Genomic DNA, 18,312 nt, shown 5'->3' with positions numbered 1-18,312 from the left:
TATCACAACATCATGTTAGACCATGCAGTGAGAATTATGGTCCTAGGCACTTCATGTTGAACGCTACAGAAGTATGTAGGTGGTTTTCAGACATCAACACTTTGCCAAACAGTGCATGAAGGATGTAAATCTTTGCACAGTCTAGTGTTTGTGAGCATCTTGAGCTCATCCTTACAGGACCTAAACAAATAAATTTTCCTTTCTCAAACTGAGGAAGGAAAAAGCCCTTAAAAATCCCTCCCTGACTGTTGGGCATTGTAGCAGTCAGCAGTCACATTACCATAGCAAACTGTCTCTCTTTTCATTGGGATCCCAATACAAGAAATTTTAAATTTTTTATGAAGTCTGCTCCAGCAGATGGTGAACATCAGGGTGATGAAGTTCTGCTGTTGATTCCACTGTAAAGCATTTCTGGAAATTCCAGAATGTTTTCAGAAAATGTTGGCTGAAATCTCTCTTTAGAAATGACTAATGATTATATTAGAGAGGGATATAATATTGCCAGTGTAGTTTTTGCTTTTCTTCTGCTCTGTCAGTATAGTCACATTATTCAGGGCTGATCTCTGATCTCAGGTTTGAAGAGTTACTTGCCACACAACAACCATGGGAAAACAGAAGGAGAGAAATAAATGAATCACCCACATTCTGCTTGAATTCAGATCTCAGATTTCCCACATCCTGGTATTTAATTTCTCACAGAGTTACCAATGGTTGATCTCACGGCAGGATTAGGGGGAAGAAAAATGAGAGCTCCATTGAAACCAGACTTGAGTCTGGAAAGAAAGAACATGTGAGCTCTAGGACCCCGGAGATATCAGATTCAGGGTAGTGAATGGCTTCCACCCCCTCCCCTTCCCTGATTCTCAGGCTTATTTTGAAGCAAATTCTGGAAACTGGATTCAGAACAGCAAAGACCCAGTTACAGTAAGTTGGGGGGCTCACACATCGCTTCAATAGTCTCCTGAGAACTGTGTTATATAGTGAGGCATTAACTGTAATTTATGTTGGTATTTTTTTATGTTTAGGCAGGAGAATAGATTAACATTGAAGTATAAATGGCAGTAAATCTGTCTCAGTTGTAAAATAAACATGTTTTGAACATACATTTCCATCAGGATACCTTCTCTGATTTGATTATAGAATGTATATGTGTTCAATTGGAAAAGAAATTCCCGCAAAAGATTCTATAATCAAAAGGAAATCATCAGTATCTACTAAATTTGAGACCCTCAGTCACTTTGAATCAGGTTATCTTGCTTTGAGAAATAAAGAGCTTTGTCCTGTGGATCGCTGCATACACTGATCTAGAAAAGTTGTGTTGTTGCTCTGTGCTGAGGAGGCCAAACTTTCTCACACTTTCCACCAGATTCAGAGTGTGAGATATTCAAGAAGTTGAAAAAACCTTTAAATGCATCACTCTAAATCCTTTAGGAGTTGAACATATTAAGATGACAAGAAGAGTTTGTCATTAAACTATAACTACCCTTTTTGGATTACCTGGTATTTGTAGATTTATTGGCAAGGTGGCTTAAATTAGGGATATATTTTTAGCCTGCAGCATTACATAATAAAATAGCAGCTGAATTCTTGCAGTAAAAAAGGGAAGGGATGGGGGAAGTTTATTAAAACCAACATGAACGTCTCTGATTTTGCTTTTTCGTCTGCACGAAGAGGTGCTCCATGGTTACACAATCAGTAAAGTTTGCAAGAGAAGCATTTCCATTGCCCCATTGTGCTCAGGAGCTGTCGCCTGCCTTTCACTGCAGACCTGCTGTTTAGTCTGAAACTGAAAATTAAACCCAGAACCTCAGCTCTCTAAGTTAAATACTCTGCATTGCTGGAAGCATGCAGCCTTGCCAGTGTCTGTGTGGCAAAATCCATGATCAAAATCTTCAGACATTTTTGAAGCATTTTACAACTCTGTTAAGCTTTAATGTTTTTGTTTTGATTTGGCTAAGGGTTTTTTGGTTTTTGGTTTTGTTTTTTGTTTTGGTGCATTGTAGTTGTTGTTAAAAATCATGTTCTAAATTATACTAGAAAATCTCATATGAACTGTGCTGAACCAGCTCAGGGAACCTGGCTCGCTATCTTTAAGAAATATGTTTCTCATTTTGGAGGGCTGTTCTGAGAATGGCCAGGGTAAGGTAGAGCCCTGTATGCTAAACTCACGCGTTCAGAAACAAAAAAGCAAGGGATGAGAAAAGCCAGGGGAGACGTGGAGAGCGAGGATGGCAGCGGCCGAGCCCACGCGCCCTGCGCGGCCGAGGCTGCACGGGCAGCGTGGCAAGGGCCGCTCAGCCCCGGGGCTGGCGCTCGTAAAAGTGTCACCAGTGCACTTCCACTGTGAAAGGCGCTTTTATCTCCCCTTCCCACAGCCCCTTTCCAGAGGGTACGTGGGGCTGGGCCCGGCGGCTGCTGCTTGGCCTCCCCGCATGGCTGGACCCTAATGAGGTGTGTGCGGCTCTTGGCTGCAAGTTTTCAATCTCTTTCTTATTACTTCAAAGCTGCTGCTCCGAGGTTCAGACAAGTTTGATCACTTGGCAAAATCTCTCAGCTGGGATTCAAAAGGGAAGATGCTTTATTTTATTATTTATCACTGTAGATAGATAGCTCTCCCCAAACTACTCTTGCCAGTGGCTTTGTGGTCAGAGCCGCAATGTTTTTTTAAGTGATAAAGGATTGAAGGTGAACAACTTTTGGCAGTTGCTTCCTGTCTGTAACAAGTGGTCGTTTTTAGGGGGAGAAAAAAAAGAGATAGAAATATAACAGGCCTTACTTTATTTTCTTCTTCATGGTTTATATTTGGTGGGGGGGGGGCAGGGAGGAGCAAAAGGTAAATTATGTGGGTTTGACCTCCATTTCAAAGCCTCTCAAAGTAGTGTTTCCCTACCCCATTCTGGGAGACCGTTGCTGTAATCCTTCCTCTGCCTCTCAGCATAAAATATGCAGAGAAACTGGTGCTGTTTCAAGTATTTCAAGGGCTCAAGGGGAAGGCAGATTCACTCAGGTTTACCTCTGTGGGCTCCAGTAGCCTTTTGGGCTTTTCCATCTCCAGTGCCACAAGAAAGTAGAGCTAGCACAGTCACCCGCAGCATTTCAGTGAACTAGGCAAGTCTAAGAATTTTTAAGGTTGGCATCCATCTTCTTTCATCTAATTATGGACACAGATATTAGCGGTTAGAGACTATTATTAGAGCCTCTGCTTGCCTTATGCTCCAGTCTGGATTTTGGCTGTGAATGCAGAGCAGTTTACCATTCCTCCAGTTTACAGCATCCACAAGAGGTTTGTAAGAGCAGCTTCTCAAAGTTGGGGTCAGTCCAGCTCAGTTGTATATGTTTCTAACAGCACCGCTGCCTTCTTTTTCTTAATATTTTATTTCCTTCCCACCAGAAATGTTTATATATTGTAGGGTTGAAGCTCTCCAAGACAAAATACATCTCTGTCAGTGCTGCATAGCACCTGCAATTGCTTCAAGCACCATTTTCACTTTAGGTTTGTGCTTTGCAGTCTTTAAATGGTGTTTCCTGTAAAATTCTTCTGACTAGTACTGAGACTTTGCTGAAGATTTTCAGTCTCCTTTTAATCACATGGGGAACAGATTTTTTCAAAGTGTTTTGACCTGCTTAGGTCAAAAAGGCACTTGCTGTAGTCAGATGCCAAAACGCGTTTAAGAAATCTGGCCTGATGTAACTTAGACAGCTGAGTCTCAATTTCAAAAGGCTTCAGCCACACAGGCTTTGGCACTGAGTGACTTGCTGCCTTGCAGGAACCTCATTGCTGAATTAATTTCAGGGCTGCTTTATAATCCATAGCAAAGTTGGCCACCTAAAGCTGAGGTCCATTCAAGATCATCTGTAAGAGAAATTGAGAGGCAGAACCTAAGGCAGGTACATTTAGGTTTTAACTAAATGTCAGTCAGACTAATTCCTGTTTCTGGAAGTTCTCAGTGTTAGCCCTCCTGGATTTAAAACTCCTGTGTAAGATAAGCCCTTTCTCTCAAAGTAACCAGAGAGATTCCTTATCACTCACTCCATTATATCAAACAGTTGTCCTAGTGGGAGATAAGCTAGGAGATGGAGAAATGTTTTTTATTTCCCCATTAATCTAACAGGAAGAATAGACTTGAATCTATATTTTAAGTAAGCTGTTCTAACTTAAAGAGGAATGTCTTTTCCTGTCCTGTCCTATGGGAATCCTCCTAAGCAATGTCTTGGTCCCTTCCAGTTATCTAAATTTGTTGCTTAAGGACCAAAACTTGGCCAAGCCTGGCAAGATACTTCCTCCAGCAGAGGAAGGGGATCTGTAGTAGTGGTTTCTGTGTGTGTTAGGATGGTTAACTCTCTCTGACCTCTACCAGCTGAGTCCCAGCACAGCCCCAGCAACTTCACTCAGCTGCCTCAGCTAGTTCACTTCCTCCAACAGCTGGGGATGCGTATTATCCAGTAATCCCCATGAGCAGCCTTTTTGCTAGTCAAGCACTGCTATTCCAGCCTTAAAAGGAGAGGACGCACTTAATTTGCTTACTAACTAAGCTGCTAAAAAACCACAGGCTGGTGACCTGCAGGAGAGAGTCAGGTTTTGGCTTTATTTTCTCTACTCCCTTTTTATCTTTCACAGAATAATTGATTTTTTATATAAAAGTGGACTGATTTTAACAGAAGAAAGATTCTTCTTCCATACACAAAAGTTTATGGGAGAGCCATCTTCCTAGAAGGAAGAAAACCCAAAACCCATCTTGAATGCCTACTTCAAATCAGAGAGCATGGGGATTTCAAAACAAGTCCATGTGTGAATTTCCAGTACAGTGCTATTGCGTACATGTATGCAATTTTATTAAAATTAAAAAGTCTTATTTTTGCTATCTATTATACATTGCCTTCCCGAGTGTGAAAACTTTGAGGAAATCACTGAGTCAAATCAACAGGTAATCCTAAAGGTATCCTAACAGGTATCCTAAAGGTATCTTTAGGATACCTTATAGCCCTCAGACTGCTCACAAGAGTATTGGGTAGCTCTGCACATGCCCACCAGCAAGCACTTGGGCATTAGGAAAGTTAAGCAGCAGCTCAGCAAGGCTGCTTGCTGACATCTAAATATTGCTATGCCATCATGCTATGGCCAAATCTGTGCTCTTTTGAAGGGCAACATCTTTACATAACAAAGTGGGCTATTAGAGGCTAGGTCAATAGGAACGTACACATTTAAAGCAAGAATGTTGGTTTCCAGTCCCTGCACCTCAACCCCAAGCTGCATCTCTCTATTTTTCTCTTTCTTTATATTTAATGTCATTAAAGTACTGAAAGTTGTACTTCCTTGGAGGAGAACCTGCCTGCTCACAGCTCCCAGGGCTGTCCCATGACTTAGTCAAAGATTGCAGAAACAGTGGTAGGAGAAGGCAGGGTGTCTCAGAACTGCTCTGTAGCTATAGTTTTTGACTGTCCTGTTAGGTACCAAGCTAAAGAATTTTTGCTCCTTCTAGCATGCTAGCAGCTGCAGTGCACAGCAATTGCTTGCTTGTGGTCTGGTTGACTTATATGTGTTTAGAGACAGAGTTTCTGTACTGAAATAATTCCTTAAAATAATTTTTTAATCCAGCAGTTGGAAGGGTTGTATGGCCTTTTCTGTATATGGTCATGGTGATCTGTTCTGCACTCATAAAGCCTTTCACTGTGACGTGTGAAGTATACCTGCAACACTTTGAGTTCTGAATCCAGCTTCTGGAGTTAAACTTTGCCTTACTGCTGAGTGACACCTGTCACTGAACTTGCTAGTGTGCTTTGCAGAGAGTGCAGAGCTCACAGCAGCAGATCCCACCCTAAGCTTCACAAAGAGCAAACCTGCACTGAGTGTCTGTTAGTGCTGTAAGAATTTCTAAAGCAGTTTGGTGCTTTGGCTGTGGAGCAGTAGGGATGGGACTGTCTCAGCTGGGCACAGTCGGGGCCCTGGCCTCTGCTCTAGAAGCCATCTATTCCTATCCCTGTATTTCAGGGACTCCTCTGAAAATATTAGCTTGCATGCCAGGGGATTTCAGACATGTTAACAGCAGACAATGGTCCACAGTTTGCAAGTTGCTCTTGTCAGCAGTTCTTTTTGACATATCTATTCAAGCATACCCTCTTGGGCTTAGAAAGCAGCCAGCAAAATCTGTGCCAATAGCTAATACTTCATTGTAAAATAAAAGCTGTAGCAAATTCATAGGCTCCATATGCAGCATTACTGTGATCCTGCAGTTCACTTCAAAATGGGTTTTAGTTTTTTTAATCTGCAGGTCAGAAATTCATGAGCAGAAGGTGAAAAAAGTGAATTGCCAGTGAGTTTCATGGGGCCAAGACTTTGAAGTTTTGTCTAGGGTATTAGAACAGAACAAACATTTTTACAAAAATGCCACAGTTACCTTGCTACAGGTGGGGAAATGCTCCTCCCAACAATTATTTCATCATCAGGTTTTGCTTTTATCAGTTTGTGGGTGTCCACCAAAAAAAAATAGCAGAGGACATACATTGACCAAACTAAGTATGACTGTTCTTCAGGCCACTAGGATGCTACTGGCTGCTTGTAATTTCAGGAAAAAATAGCCTGCACCAGCCAAATCTGGATCACCAAATAGAGGTCTTGGGCAGCAGGTAGAGTTACATTTCACCTGCCCAGGATGTTGTGGGAAAGAAGTCTCTTGGGATCAGGGGGTGACTTTGATCTGAAAAGACGTTGACATTTCAATACAATCGTTTGTGGCACATCTCCATTCTGGATGGTCCCACCTCTGAGGTTTAGCAATGAATAACAGAATTATAGAATCATTTGTGTTGGAAGGGAGCTCTGGAGATCATCCAGTCTAAACCCCCTTCCAAGGCAGGGTAAACCTAGAGCAGGTGACACAGGTACATGTCCAGGTTCAGTTTGAAAGTCTCCAGAGAGGGAGTCCCCATGATCTCCCTGGGCAGCTTGTTCCAGTGCTCTGCCACCCTCAGTGTGATGAAGTTTTTTCTCATGTTGAGGTGGAACTTACTGTGGTTTAGTTTATGGCCATTCCTCTGAGTCCTGTTGCTGGGCACCATTGAAAAGAGTCTGGCACCAGTTTGTTTTTCCACAGCGCTGAGACTTCCAAAGGAGAGATTCAACTTCATAGTTCTGAAGAGGGTTCATGGGTCCATACATCTTGACACAGTTGCTCTGTGCAGGTGTCCCAGGGGTTCACAGGGATACACACAGAGAAGGAGGAGATGACACAGGAGACCAGCACCTTTCTGGCTTATCTTACCAGATGAGATGTCCAGGGCATCGAAAAGAGCATCAGGTGCTGTCTTCAGGCAACCAGATCCCACTAAGGTTGTCATATTTCAAAATTCTGTGTTGGTGAGCCCAAATAAACATACTGGCTGCAGACAGCACTTCTAACTGAAACCTGCTGTCCTGCCTCCTGTTCCTTTTTTGTTACCTTCACCAGTTAAATCAGGTCTAACAACAGTGATCCCAGTCCCCTGCAGAGTAGCCCTTCTGAAGGCAGATACCTGCTGTGAGTCATTGCAAAGTTTGTCCTTTCTCTCCTATGGGAGGCCAGCCTCAGTGAGAGATGAGATGTGGCAGTGTCCACATCTGCCAGTGCCTTGCCAATGATGCCCCTCAGGAAAAGGCTCCTTTATGAGCTTTGGAGAAAGCCACCTTGCAGCTCTGTTTTGGGAGAGACACCAGCTCCCTATCACTCCCTGTCTGATGGGGCAGTTACAGCAACTAAGGGTGGATATGGCTGAGTGTGCTGCCTTTGTCATAAAACATCATGCTATGTCCAGGACAAACATATCCATTTGTGGGACCCATGAATGACCCAAGTGTGCCAAGTGAAACTGCCTCTGCAGCTGGTCCCTGTGCCAATCAGCCCCTGCAGATACATGTATGGGGATGTGCACACGGATGCGTGGGAAGTCGCCTAGGATATTGTCGTAGCAGCAGGAGTAAAGCCTGAGCTATGGATATGAGTACTCACCCTGTTCTTCGACTATTTGTCCTATGCTCCCTGAGCTCTTGGTGGCTGTGGCTTCCCTGTTGGCCAGATCCAGCCTGGTTTGAAGCTTTGACAGATTTCTCTTTGCAGTCTGCTGGCCCAACCTCTCACTAGTTTGCTGCAGCAGAAAACAAATAACCTGGGAAGTAGCCGTTGAAGGCAAAACTGGGTCAATGAACTTTTATGGTCAATTTACACCTGTCACCATTCTGCCTCCACAACTAAAGTGAATGCACCTAAGTGAGAACACCCTCAATTAAAGCTGCCGTGTAACCCAAAACTTTTGCTTCTTTGCTGAGTGCATCCTGTGATGGTGTTGTTGAATTTATGTTCTGCGTGACTATCACACTTTGAGTGACTTGGATTTCTAATGTCTGCTCTAATGACCATGCTTTCCTTCTTAATTTGTTCCCTTCTCTTCAAATTTATTGGAAGCACATCTGGACTTAGAAAGCATTTAATTCCAGCCCCAGTTCCTCCTTCAACTTTTGACTCGGGGACAATGACAGATGGCTGTGCCATCAACCTTGGCAGGTTTGTGAGGGCTTGCAAGTGCCTGGAGGGTGCTTACTATTGGTAAGCATCCTTCCCCTGAGGTGTCCAGTGCCCTGACAGTGCCAGCACGTCGGTGAATCTCTGGCTGAAGTGGCTCAGCACAGAGCCGGTTTTCAACTTCCAAAGGTTACACAGTTTCCAAAATGCCTGCTCTACCCTCCATCTTTTGGAAAGTGTGTGTGCAGGGGTGGTGGGTGTTGTAGAGGCGGAAGTTGGGTTGGAGATCCCAGCTACACAACCTTCTGATATTTGCAACCAGTTTATCACAAGTGCAAAAAGTCCCTCTCTGTTCCTGCAATATACATCTACACTCTGTCCTTCAGAGCCTCTACTCACTTCTTCCTTTAGGTGCCTCCCTTCATATATGTCTGATTTGTAGTATCCCTTTGTTTGAATTGTAAGCCTTCAGATCAGCAGTCATGTCTCCATCAGTGTCTTGATAAGAAGCTTACATACATGATAGGTTGGCTTAAAACACTCATCTGCAACAGAGGCATTGTAGGCTTTTGCAAGGAATGAACAATCTGATTCCTTTGAAAAGCTTTTCTTCATAAAAAAAGTATTTCCCAACAGTGATGTGATTTTGAAGTTTGTCAGTCTCAAATATTTTTTTAATAATTAGCTTATTATTTACATATTGGGGGGGGAGGGTGTGTTAGCTTGATTTTTAGTTTCTCATCCTTCCCAATACTACGGGTACATATATCTGCACATACATGTGCAGGTGAGAGAAGCTTCCTTCATTACATGAATACATATAAGTGTATGAAGGAAAAGATTCTCATTTATTTTCTTGGTCACTGCAGCAAGGCTTACTAGGGAAAAAAATACGGTGAGATTCATAGTAAAAATCACTAGAGTGGACAACTTTTTAACTAAAAAGAGCTCTCTTGTGGCCACCCTGGCTGAGCTTTGAAGTATGTCCTTTCACATACTTTGCCTCTCCCCCATCCTTCTTACTTTGTGATCGGAAGTCTACCTTCATGGAAAAATGATTTCATCAGGTTTCAGTAGTCTCCTGACAAGCCAAGCATAAAACAAAGAGAGCTGCTGCTCTGCACCCACACGTGTGCTGCCGTCTTCCAGGAAATGATAATCAGAGGCTGACCACAGCACTGTAAGAAATTAAACATGTGATCATCATCAAATACCAAAACACGTCTACCTGTATTATGTTAAGAGTACAGAACCCACAGTAGTAATTTTTTAACTGAAATACTTGGCTTGGAGGCAAAACTGGGGTTTGCCGCAATCATTCTGAGTTCTGAATTACCAAGGCTCAAACCGACATATTTTGCTGTGTTTCTCCACATGCAGCCCACATTAGCCCTCCGGTAGGTGCCTGAAAATACCATTTTTCTTCTTGACTGAAATGTTGTAACAGTCCTGCTCTGCACAGAAGATAAGCAGGAAAAATTCATTATGCATTAATGGGATTTGATGGAGTGTGAGCTCAGTTTCCCCCGTGCCACAAGAGACAGAGTAAAATTCGCTTGATCATTTCATGAGTTGAGAATCATTTTTGTTCCAGTGCTGTGAATATAACCCAGCTACAAGTGGACAGTAGTTGTTGTGAGGAAAAAATTGTTCATCTGTACGATAGATCAGTGTCATCTGGAATATAAGAATTGAAAATTCAGGGTCAGAGGGCAGCTGACACTTGATTTTGCTCTCCTTGCTCTATCCACGGCTTTGATCATGCTACATCTTTCTTTGTGCCTGGTGCTTAAGAGAGTACCCCAGGGTCATGGCCTGTTTCCTTGTCAAGAGGTATAAACCTACTGGCCTAAATATCTGAGGCCCAAGCTTTAGCAGGGGTGGGGGCATGAAGGAAGAGGGGGGGAGCATTTCCTTCATGCTTTTCACTTTTCCCACATAACCCAAAGCAGACTAAACAAAACCAGTGTGAAATCTCATGGCTTGATGCTGCTATGGTTATATTTTTTAAGCTGTCATCTGTTCATTTATAGTTATGTTTATTCCCTGGATTTACAGCTTTCTTTTGGCCTTTTCTTGCAGGGAGGTGCAGGGGGAGGTCGAAACCTTTTGAAAGGGGATTGCAGTAAGCAGTGGCCTATGATTAAAGCGCTGTGTTTTTCCTTGATGCCGCTCCTCTGCAGCAGTGTCACACATGGTAGCATTTAGGAGCCCTTCACAGCTGAGGTGTTTCAAACACTAATGAATGGAAGTTTGGTCGTATAAGGCAGGCAAGCTTTAAGGCAAGCTTTGCTGAATGGTGTACTGTAGTGGCCTGGGAAAGGAAGGGAGTTATAAATTGTGTCAGTTAGCCACCCAGACAAAATGAAGCCATGTGGAAAATCAAATCTATTAAAGTATGAAGACTGTTATAAGCTGTTTTAAGCTGGTCATTCTTCAAAGGTCTCAGTTGGCTGAGGGGGTGAATTCCTCTTCTTCCTAGATCTTTTTCACGTGCTGACTTAGGGGATGATGTTCAGTGTTTGATAAAAAACAGCTTTTCATTGACAGCCCCTTTTATTAGAAATGTTAGTTGCCCCCAGTTCACCACCCATGACCTGAAAGGTACTGAACATTTGTTTAAAAAAGCAGAATAAGAACATCACATTTGGGTAGACTTGCTGAAGGCAAACATGAAGCAGCACTAGGGCCAATGAGGAGGAGAAGGCTTCCCAGATCAGCTGCTTAGGATTGGATATGTGCTCAAAATGCTTTCCATTTTCTTGCTGCCCATGTCTGCTGGCCATAAGAGAGAGGCCTCTGACAAAGCATGGCACAGAATGCTTTTTCTTGACATCTCCTGGAGTAGAAGAAAAGCCTGGCAAGGCAAGGTGGGGGGATCAGAGAGCAGGGTACCTTCCCTTCCTCCCCAGGGTGGCTTCTTGAGACATCACAGGAACTGTAAAGAGCATTTTATTAGCTCAAGAGGTAATTGTCAGCTGTGTCAGGGACAGCTGAACTGGCAGCCTAAGATGCCTGGTCACCATGGTATTTATCCTTCCTATTTGTGTTTTCTAGGAAGAGACTGAAGAAACGTCCTCACAAGAATCTGCAGAAGAAGACTAGGACATCACACCATGCAATTTCTACCTCATCAGCAGTTGGGTCTTTTGAAGGGAGAAGACACTGCCTTGACCACTTACTTTCTATTGCCATGGTCTTTCCACTTTTGCCTGGGGGGAAAAAAAAATCACATAACCTTAAAAAGGATTTGACTAATCATCTTCTTTGTAATCCCTTCACGGTCCCAGGTCTAGTGAAAAACTGCTGTAACACAAAGGGGACACAGATTAACGATGCAACTTTTAATTACTGTTTTCTTTTTCCTAACCTACTAATAGTTTGTTTGAGCTGCTAAGTAAGGGTGACTGGGTCAAGCAGAGCTCCAAATCAGGTTTGTGTCATTCACTGCACTGCGTGTAAACAAGAAACTTTTAACATAGTCATTGTAATGGGCATTGAAATAGGAAAGGCTGGGTGTGTAACACTCATGCCTTGCAACACTTCCAGCAACCCACTCCCTACTTAGTGAACTCCCTGTTTTTGAGCACCAAAGATAGGGGATAGATACTATTCTTTTTCTTTTGTAACCTTCTTGTAGACTTTTACTTGATTTTTTTTTTAAGACTTACTATTATTTTGGGAAAAAAATGAAAACTGATTTTTCATTTCATTCAGCTGGTAATCAGAAGAAAGAAATCAACATGAAAAAGGTACTTTCATTTTGCAAAAGGGAAGAAAGACAAAGATACGTTGTATAGTTTTAGATACAAACATATCAGCACAAGCAGTAGTAAACCAAATGAACAGACCTTATCATCGGGATAATAGGGAGCCAAGGAATTGGCTTTCTTAGAGCCAGGAGTTTTCCATGGAAATAAGAATGACTGACACCACTCTTAAGCCATTAATGAATAAGTCTTTATTGATTAAAGTCTTTAAAAACATACAGAAAGGTACCTAGAAATTAATCATAAATTTATCTGAAGAAAAATAATCCAGATTTTTGCTTAGTTTCTACTAATTCCACTTGCCCTGTACCAGTATTTTGAAAGAATTGAATCTTTCCTCATTACTCATCAGTCACAATGTAAGAATGAACACCATGTACCTCAGCTAAGGTCGTGCATTACATTAAGCAATGTATTTTGACATAGGATGGTTCACTGAGCACCTCTGTGCCAGTGACATTTCTCCATCTTTTCATTCAAAGCAGCACTTTTAGCACCAGATGCAATATTACCCCACTATTCAATACTACCTCTGATTTTTACAAATAACTCAACAGACTGATAAATACATGCTGCTATACACATTCAATGCAGGAAATTTTTACTGGGTAGATAATCATGAGTATCTGCATTTTCCCCTTATTTCTATTTCAACCTTTTTTGCAGTTAAGGAAGCAATGTCTTTTTTGTGTTTCAGCATGACTGTGTGTTTTTCTTTCACTTGGTTTGTTTGATTTTTCTCCTTTTTTTTGTGTGGGTTTTTGGTTTTGGTTTTGTTTCGTTTTATTTTATGTACTTACTCTATTCTCTGCTAGACTTCTGTGTAATGTACTGTTAACTTGAATATATTTTTGTATTGAATTGCTGATAGGTTTGTGAGGATAATTTTCTTCAAGGACACTACATGACAGAAAAAATTTAGCTGTAAAGTTTAAATATTACTGTCCAAGTTTGTACCTCAAATGAATTGTTTAAAGAAATGGACTAATTGATTGACAAAGACCTACCTCCAGACTTTAAATGGAATGAACTTGTTACTTTCAGCATCAGTTTTGAGACGTTTGAAACAGTTAGGACTGCAACTAATCCCTAATTCAAAATTATTTTTGTAAAATAACTTGTGGAAAATGAACACATTTTAAATTACTTTCGTATTAAAAATATTAAAAAATGAACAAAAAAAACCTTCAAAGAAACTTGAAGCTTTGTAGGTGGGAAGCAACAAGCTCAGCTTTTGCATAATGCAATCACAAATATGTGTTTTAAAAAAAAAAATTAGTAGATTGTAAGAAAATACTTGACAAGTATTTTCGTGTATTTTACACAAATGTGATTTTGTAATATGTTTCAGCCAGATTTATTTTAAATGCTTCTTATGTAGAGGTTTTTTATTCTCTCCTCTCTCACTTTTGTTGTCCTTTCTCTCCCCCACCTCCAATTTCATTTTCTCTATTTCTGTTTTATTTCCCTTCTTCCTCTCTTTCCTAGTCAGAACTTTGTACCATTGTATTAATAACTGGGCCAGGGGTAGTTTCTCAGGAAGGCGTCTGTTGGTATGGCTTTAGCGTGGAGCCAAGTGCAGTTGAGGATAACTGGCTTCTCCCAAGAGGCAGTGTCAAGGAACACGGACCTCCACGAAGCACTGCGCGGGGTTCAGTGGCTGGGAAAGAGCTGGTTGGAATATTGTAACTAGACATGATAATATCGAGTGAAAGAGAAATAATCCTAGCTATAAGTAGCTCTAACAGGCCAAATCCAGTGTCACTTGAAGGCAGTAATAGGAATTTTGCTGACTTCAAAGGGCATCAAATCATGCCTTAGCAAGTCCCTTTTGGGGTCTGAGGGGTTTTGTTGCATTTGGTAAGCCACGGTATTCAGTGGATGACACAGAAATAATTGCTCTCTGTGTGTCACTCTTCAACCTCTAAGAGACTTACCACTCTGATGAACTGAATCTTACATTTTCTATATATTGTAGTACAATCAAAACACATTACTACCTCTTAGGGCCTACTATACCTCATTTTTTCAGACGGAAAATTTGCATGTGGCCATTGAGTCAGTGAGAACATCATAAAATTTTTTTATATATATAGTTTATTTTTGTGGGAGATAAATTTTATACGACTGTTCTATGCTGTCATTGGTCACTGCTAACTATGACTGGACATGTAACTCTTCTACCATTTCTGCAAGAGAGGTGTGTTTGCAGGAAAAAAATTGCTTCGAGATGTTGAACTACAATTTGCTTTTCCTTTTGAGTGTCTTCTAACTTTTTGCTTTGTTCTTCATGTAGAGTTGCTGTCTATGATTGTACTTCAAATCGCTTGCTTGTTGAAAATGTTCCTTTAATGGTTTATCACAGTCTGTTCAGCACAATAAACATAATAGCCTCTGTGATCCCCATGTTGCTTGATTCCTAGACTTTGTCACAGTTCCATAAAATGGGTAATAAAGTTTGGTCACGATGACCAAATTTGTAAAATCTTTGCATGCAAATAGTCTTTTTTTTTTTGTCCCAGGACCACAGGCGTGTGCCTGAGAAGTTAATTTGCTGTTAGGGGCCCCAGGGGTGGGCACTTAGCAGAAATACACATCTTAAGGAGGCTCCCCAAAAGGTGACACACCCATTCCTGGCCAGGACTCGCTGTGCTGACCTAAGGGCTAAACTGTGCATTTGGGGACCAGCAAGTACCCACAGGACAGAGAGCACCATAGCACAGGCCAGCCTGATGGGGTTTTTCGCCTGGTCCCAGATCTGCCTCTTGGAGGTCCGCCAAGATGATGAGCCTTCTCTTCTTAAGGAAGATGGCAGTTTGCATCCCAGTTCATGGAGTTTCCATTATGCAGGCATTAGGTTAGAAAGAGCAGGTACTCAGAGCAGCAGACACAGGGATATGTCTGGCTAATGTCTGGGGCACAAATTGAAGAGTTCAGGAAACTGTATGAAAACCAAGCTACCCTCAAGATTCCCACAGGTGAGTTGGCAGGATTCTTCTGTCTTTTCTTCATTTGCTCTTCCATGGTCTCTTGGCCTGTTACAGTGAAACTTAAAATTATAGAATCATAGAATATCCGGAGTTGGAAGGAACCCACGAGGACTGTCAAAGTTCAGCTCCTGGCCCTGCACAGAACAGCTACAGGAATCACACCATGTGCCTGAGAGTGTTGGCCAGACACTTCTTGAACTCTTGAACTCAGGCTGGTGTTGTGGCCGCTTCCCTGGGGAACCTGTTCCTGGTCTGATCACCCTCTGTGTGAAGAATCATTTTCTGATATCTAACCTGAACCTCCCCTGACTCAGCTTCATGACCTTTTCTGGAGTCCTGTACCTGGTCATGAGAGTGGAGAAATCAGTTCCTGCCCCTCTGCTTCCCCTTGTGAGGAAGTTGAAGACCACTGTGAGGTGTCCCCTCAGTCTCCTTTTTCCAGGCCAAACAAGCCAAGTGACCTCAGCTGCTCCTCATACGGCTTCCCTTCAAGGCCCTTCACCATCTCCTGGCCCTCCTTTGGACACTCTCTAACAGATTTATATCTTTTTTCTATTATGGTGCCCAAAACTATATACAGGATTTAAGGTGTAGCCATAAAAGTGCAGAGCAGAGTGGGACAGTTCCCTCCATCATCTGATTAAGTCTCTGTGGTGCATGTCCATTGATTCATATCGGCAACCATTCCTCTCTCACCTAAGGGGATTTTGCAGTTATTATTTCCTGAGATGTGTAGGTTTACACATTCTTTGTATTCACTCGTTTGCAGACTCTCCACTTTTAACCTATGTCTTCCCAAGGGCTTCATGACACATTTCCTTTGGCCTCAGTTACTTGTAAAATAACAAAAATAAGATGACAAAAAAAAGCACTAAGTAACAACACCTATTCAATCCTGAGTCAGATGTGAGTAATTGCATTCATCACATTATATGTCCTCTTCTGCTTTGTCACCCTGCTTACTGGCATTAAAAGATCATTCCACTGTTCACTTTTCCTGGTGGTCATCTTCCCTGTGTGTGCCATCACCTGGCTCTTCCTGTTATTTTATCTGATGTGATACTCCAGCTGCAACCCACTCACCTGATGGGTCAGCCAAGTGGGTAGCCAGCTTCTGCTACTCTGTGTTTAACTCCCCCCTGTTTCTTAGTCATTCCTCCAGCTTGCTTCACTTCCACTTCCCAGGGAATAAACTTCCCAATAAACTTCTGGATGCTTTGTTCCATGATGAGACTATTTGTGTGTACAAAACTAATTGGCTTCTGCCAGATCAAGGCCTGCATTTGTCGAGCAGCCAAGAGTGCTTTATCCAAGATGCATGTGGCAGGTGTCATATTAAGTTCCTGGTTTTGCTTTCCTCTGCCATCACATCTCGTCCACGCAAATATGGGGAGGAAGTACTGAAAGCTGGTGCTGCCAGTGCCTTGCACAGCTATTTAATTGTCCATAACTCTTTTCAAAACCAAACCATCTGGTCTGCTCATTATGAGAAACACAGCCCAGAGCCATGGCAACAATGTGTCCTCCCAATCACACGAGAGGAGCCACATTTGTCATGCCTCACACTTCACCTGAAGCCTGCATGATGCTTTTCACCCCAGCACCTCTGCATACAAGGAAGTAGAATTTTACCTCTCAGTTTTTCCTTTCTTGATGTCCCACCATCTTTGTGATTACATTAATTTTTAAATATACAGAAGTACTTAAGCATTGTCCTTTTAGGAATGACACTCCTGCTCCCTACCTCAGGGCCCTCCAGTGAGAGGGACAAAAGGCAGAGATTATGAGCTAAGAGAAACTTACTGGAAACAGCAGTGAGATAAGAAAATAAACAGTAACAGCAACAATATTATTTACAATAGTGTACAACAGAGAGGGTGTTTTACATGCAAATTGCTCACCCACTGACCTGATGCAGCATGACCCTGAGACAACTAAGAAAATGGCAGCCAGACCCCCATGCACCTGCTTTCTCTCTGACTGCAATGCCCTCCTTCTCAGAAGTGAGAGTCTCTTAACTCCACTCACAAGTGATGATGTGCATGGTGTAGAATGACAACATGGACATGCCACATGGCTCCCTCTCAGCTTCTGAGAAAAATTAACCCTGTCCTTGGATAAAAACAGCACAAGCATAAAGTTTTTTGCACAAATAAAGGTCCAGTTGCTTTATGCCTCCTCTTTTCAGAAGTACTACGAGTTGAAACTTTATTGAACAGGTTGTCCCCAGAAGCTGCGGATACTTGATCCCTGGAAGTGTTCAAGGCCAGGTTGGAAGGGGCTTTGAGCGCCTTGGTGTAGTGGAAAGGGTGCCTGCCCATGGCATGGGGCTAAGAATTAGATAATCTTTCAGTCCTCTTCAACCCAAATCATTCTGTGATTCTGATTTATTGCATCTAGTTGCTCAGCCAAATGAATGTGTGCCATTGTATGTTAAATACATTTTCTGAACATATAGACATGGAAACACTGGAAGTCAGATTGGACGGAGCTCTGAACAACTAGATCTAATTGAAGATATCCCTGCTTATTGTAAGAAGCTGGACTTTTAAGGTACTTTCCAACCCAAACTGTTCTATGATTCTATGATCCTATGATCCTTGCTGTCTGGAGTCTTTGCAACAAGCAGAGTCAATACAGGTCAATGCTCTTTTTGCCTGGCTCTGGGATCCACGGGCTTTGTGCCATGCTGACATGCTAGTAATGGGGAAACCTTGATTCTCCTGCCATCCCACCTCACTCTCAAGTGCAAAAGGAGGGAAGCCATCCTGAGCATGCACTCCACTTAGCTTCCAGATGTCCCTGGCGTGCAGGTCCTACTTTACCCAAGTTGCTGTACCAACCATCCTCATGGCCTTCAGTTAGGATGATGAGCTCTGCTGCTCTGAACTGATTCACCTCCACGTGACAATAAGGTTTAACATGTCTTTTCTTCACACCTTTTACTTCCCTTTGCCATTCAAACAACCTTTTGGCCTATTGGATATGCTTCTCACTTCTTTCCTTCCCACCTGTGATTTAATGCTTTTCCCCTCCTTAATCACTCTAAACTTGCAGTGC

General features: G+C 42.3%; 1 protein-coding gene across 2 annotated transcripts in view; it reads left to right on the top strand.

Moving 5' to 3' along the window:
* HMGA2 (high mobility group AT-hook 2) overlaps positions 1-14,664 on the top strand; it is a 143,469-nt gene extending 128,805 nt beyond the window's left edge. For both annotated transcript variants that reach the window (XM_074539773.1, XM_074539774.1), the window contains exon 6: positions 11,550-14,664. In XM_074539773.1, coding sequence (XP_074395874.1) covers positions 11,550-11,597 — 48 coding nt within the window. In that variant the 3' untranslated portion in view covers positions 11,598-14,664. The remainder of the gene's footprint in view (positions 1-11,549) is intronic.
* The last annotated feature ends 3,648 nt before the right edge of the window (positions 14,665-18,312 follow it).

This window comes from Zonotrichia albicollis, chromosome 4 (genome assembly GCF_047830755.1).
Source record: "Zonotrichia albicollis isolate bZonAlb1 chromosome 4, bZonAlb1.hap1, whole genome shotgun sequence".
NCBI classification, from domain to species: domain Eukaryota; kingdom Metazoa; phylum Chordata; class Aves; order Passeriformes; family Passerellidae; genus Zonotrichia; species Zonotrichia albicollis.
Note: the sequence above shows the minus strand (reverse complement) of the source record. Positions and strands in the feature narration are given on the sequence as shown.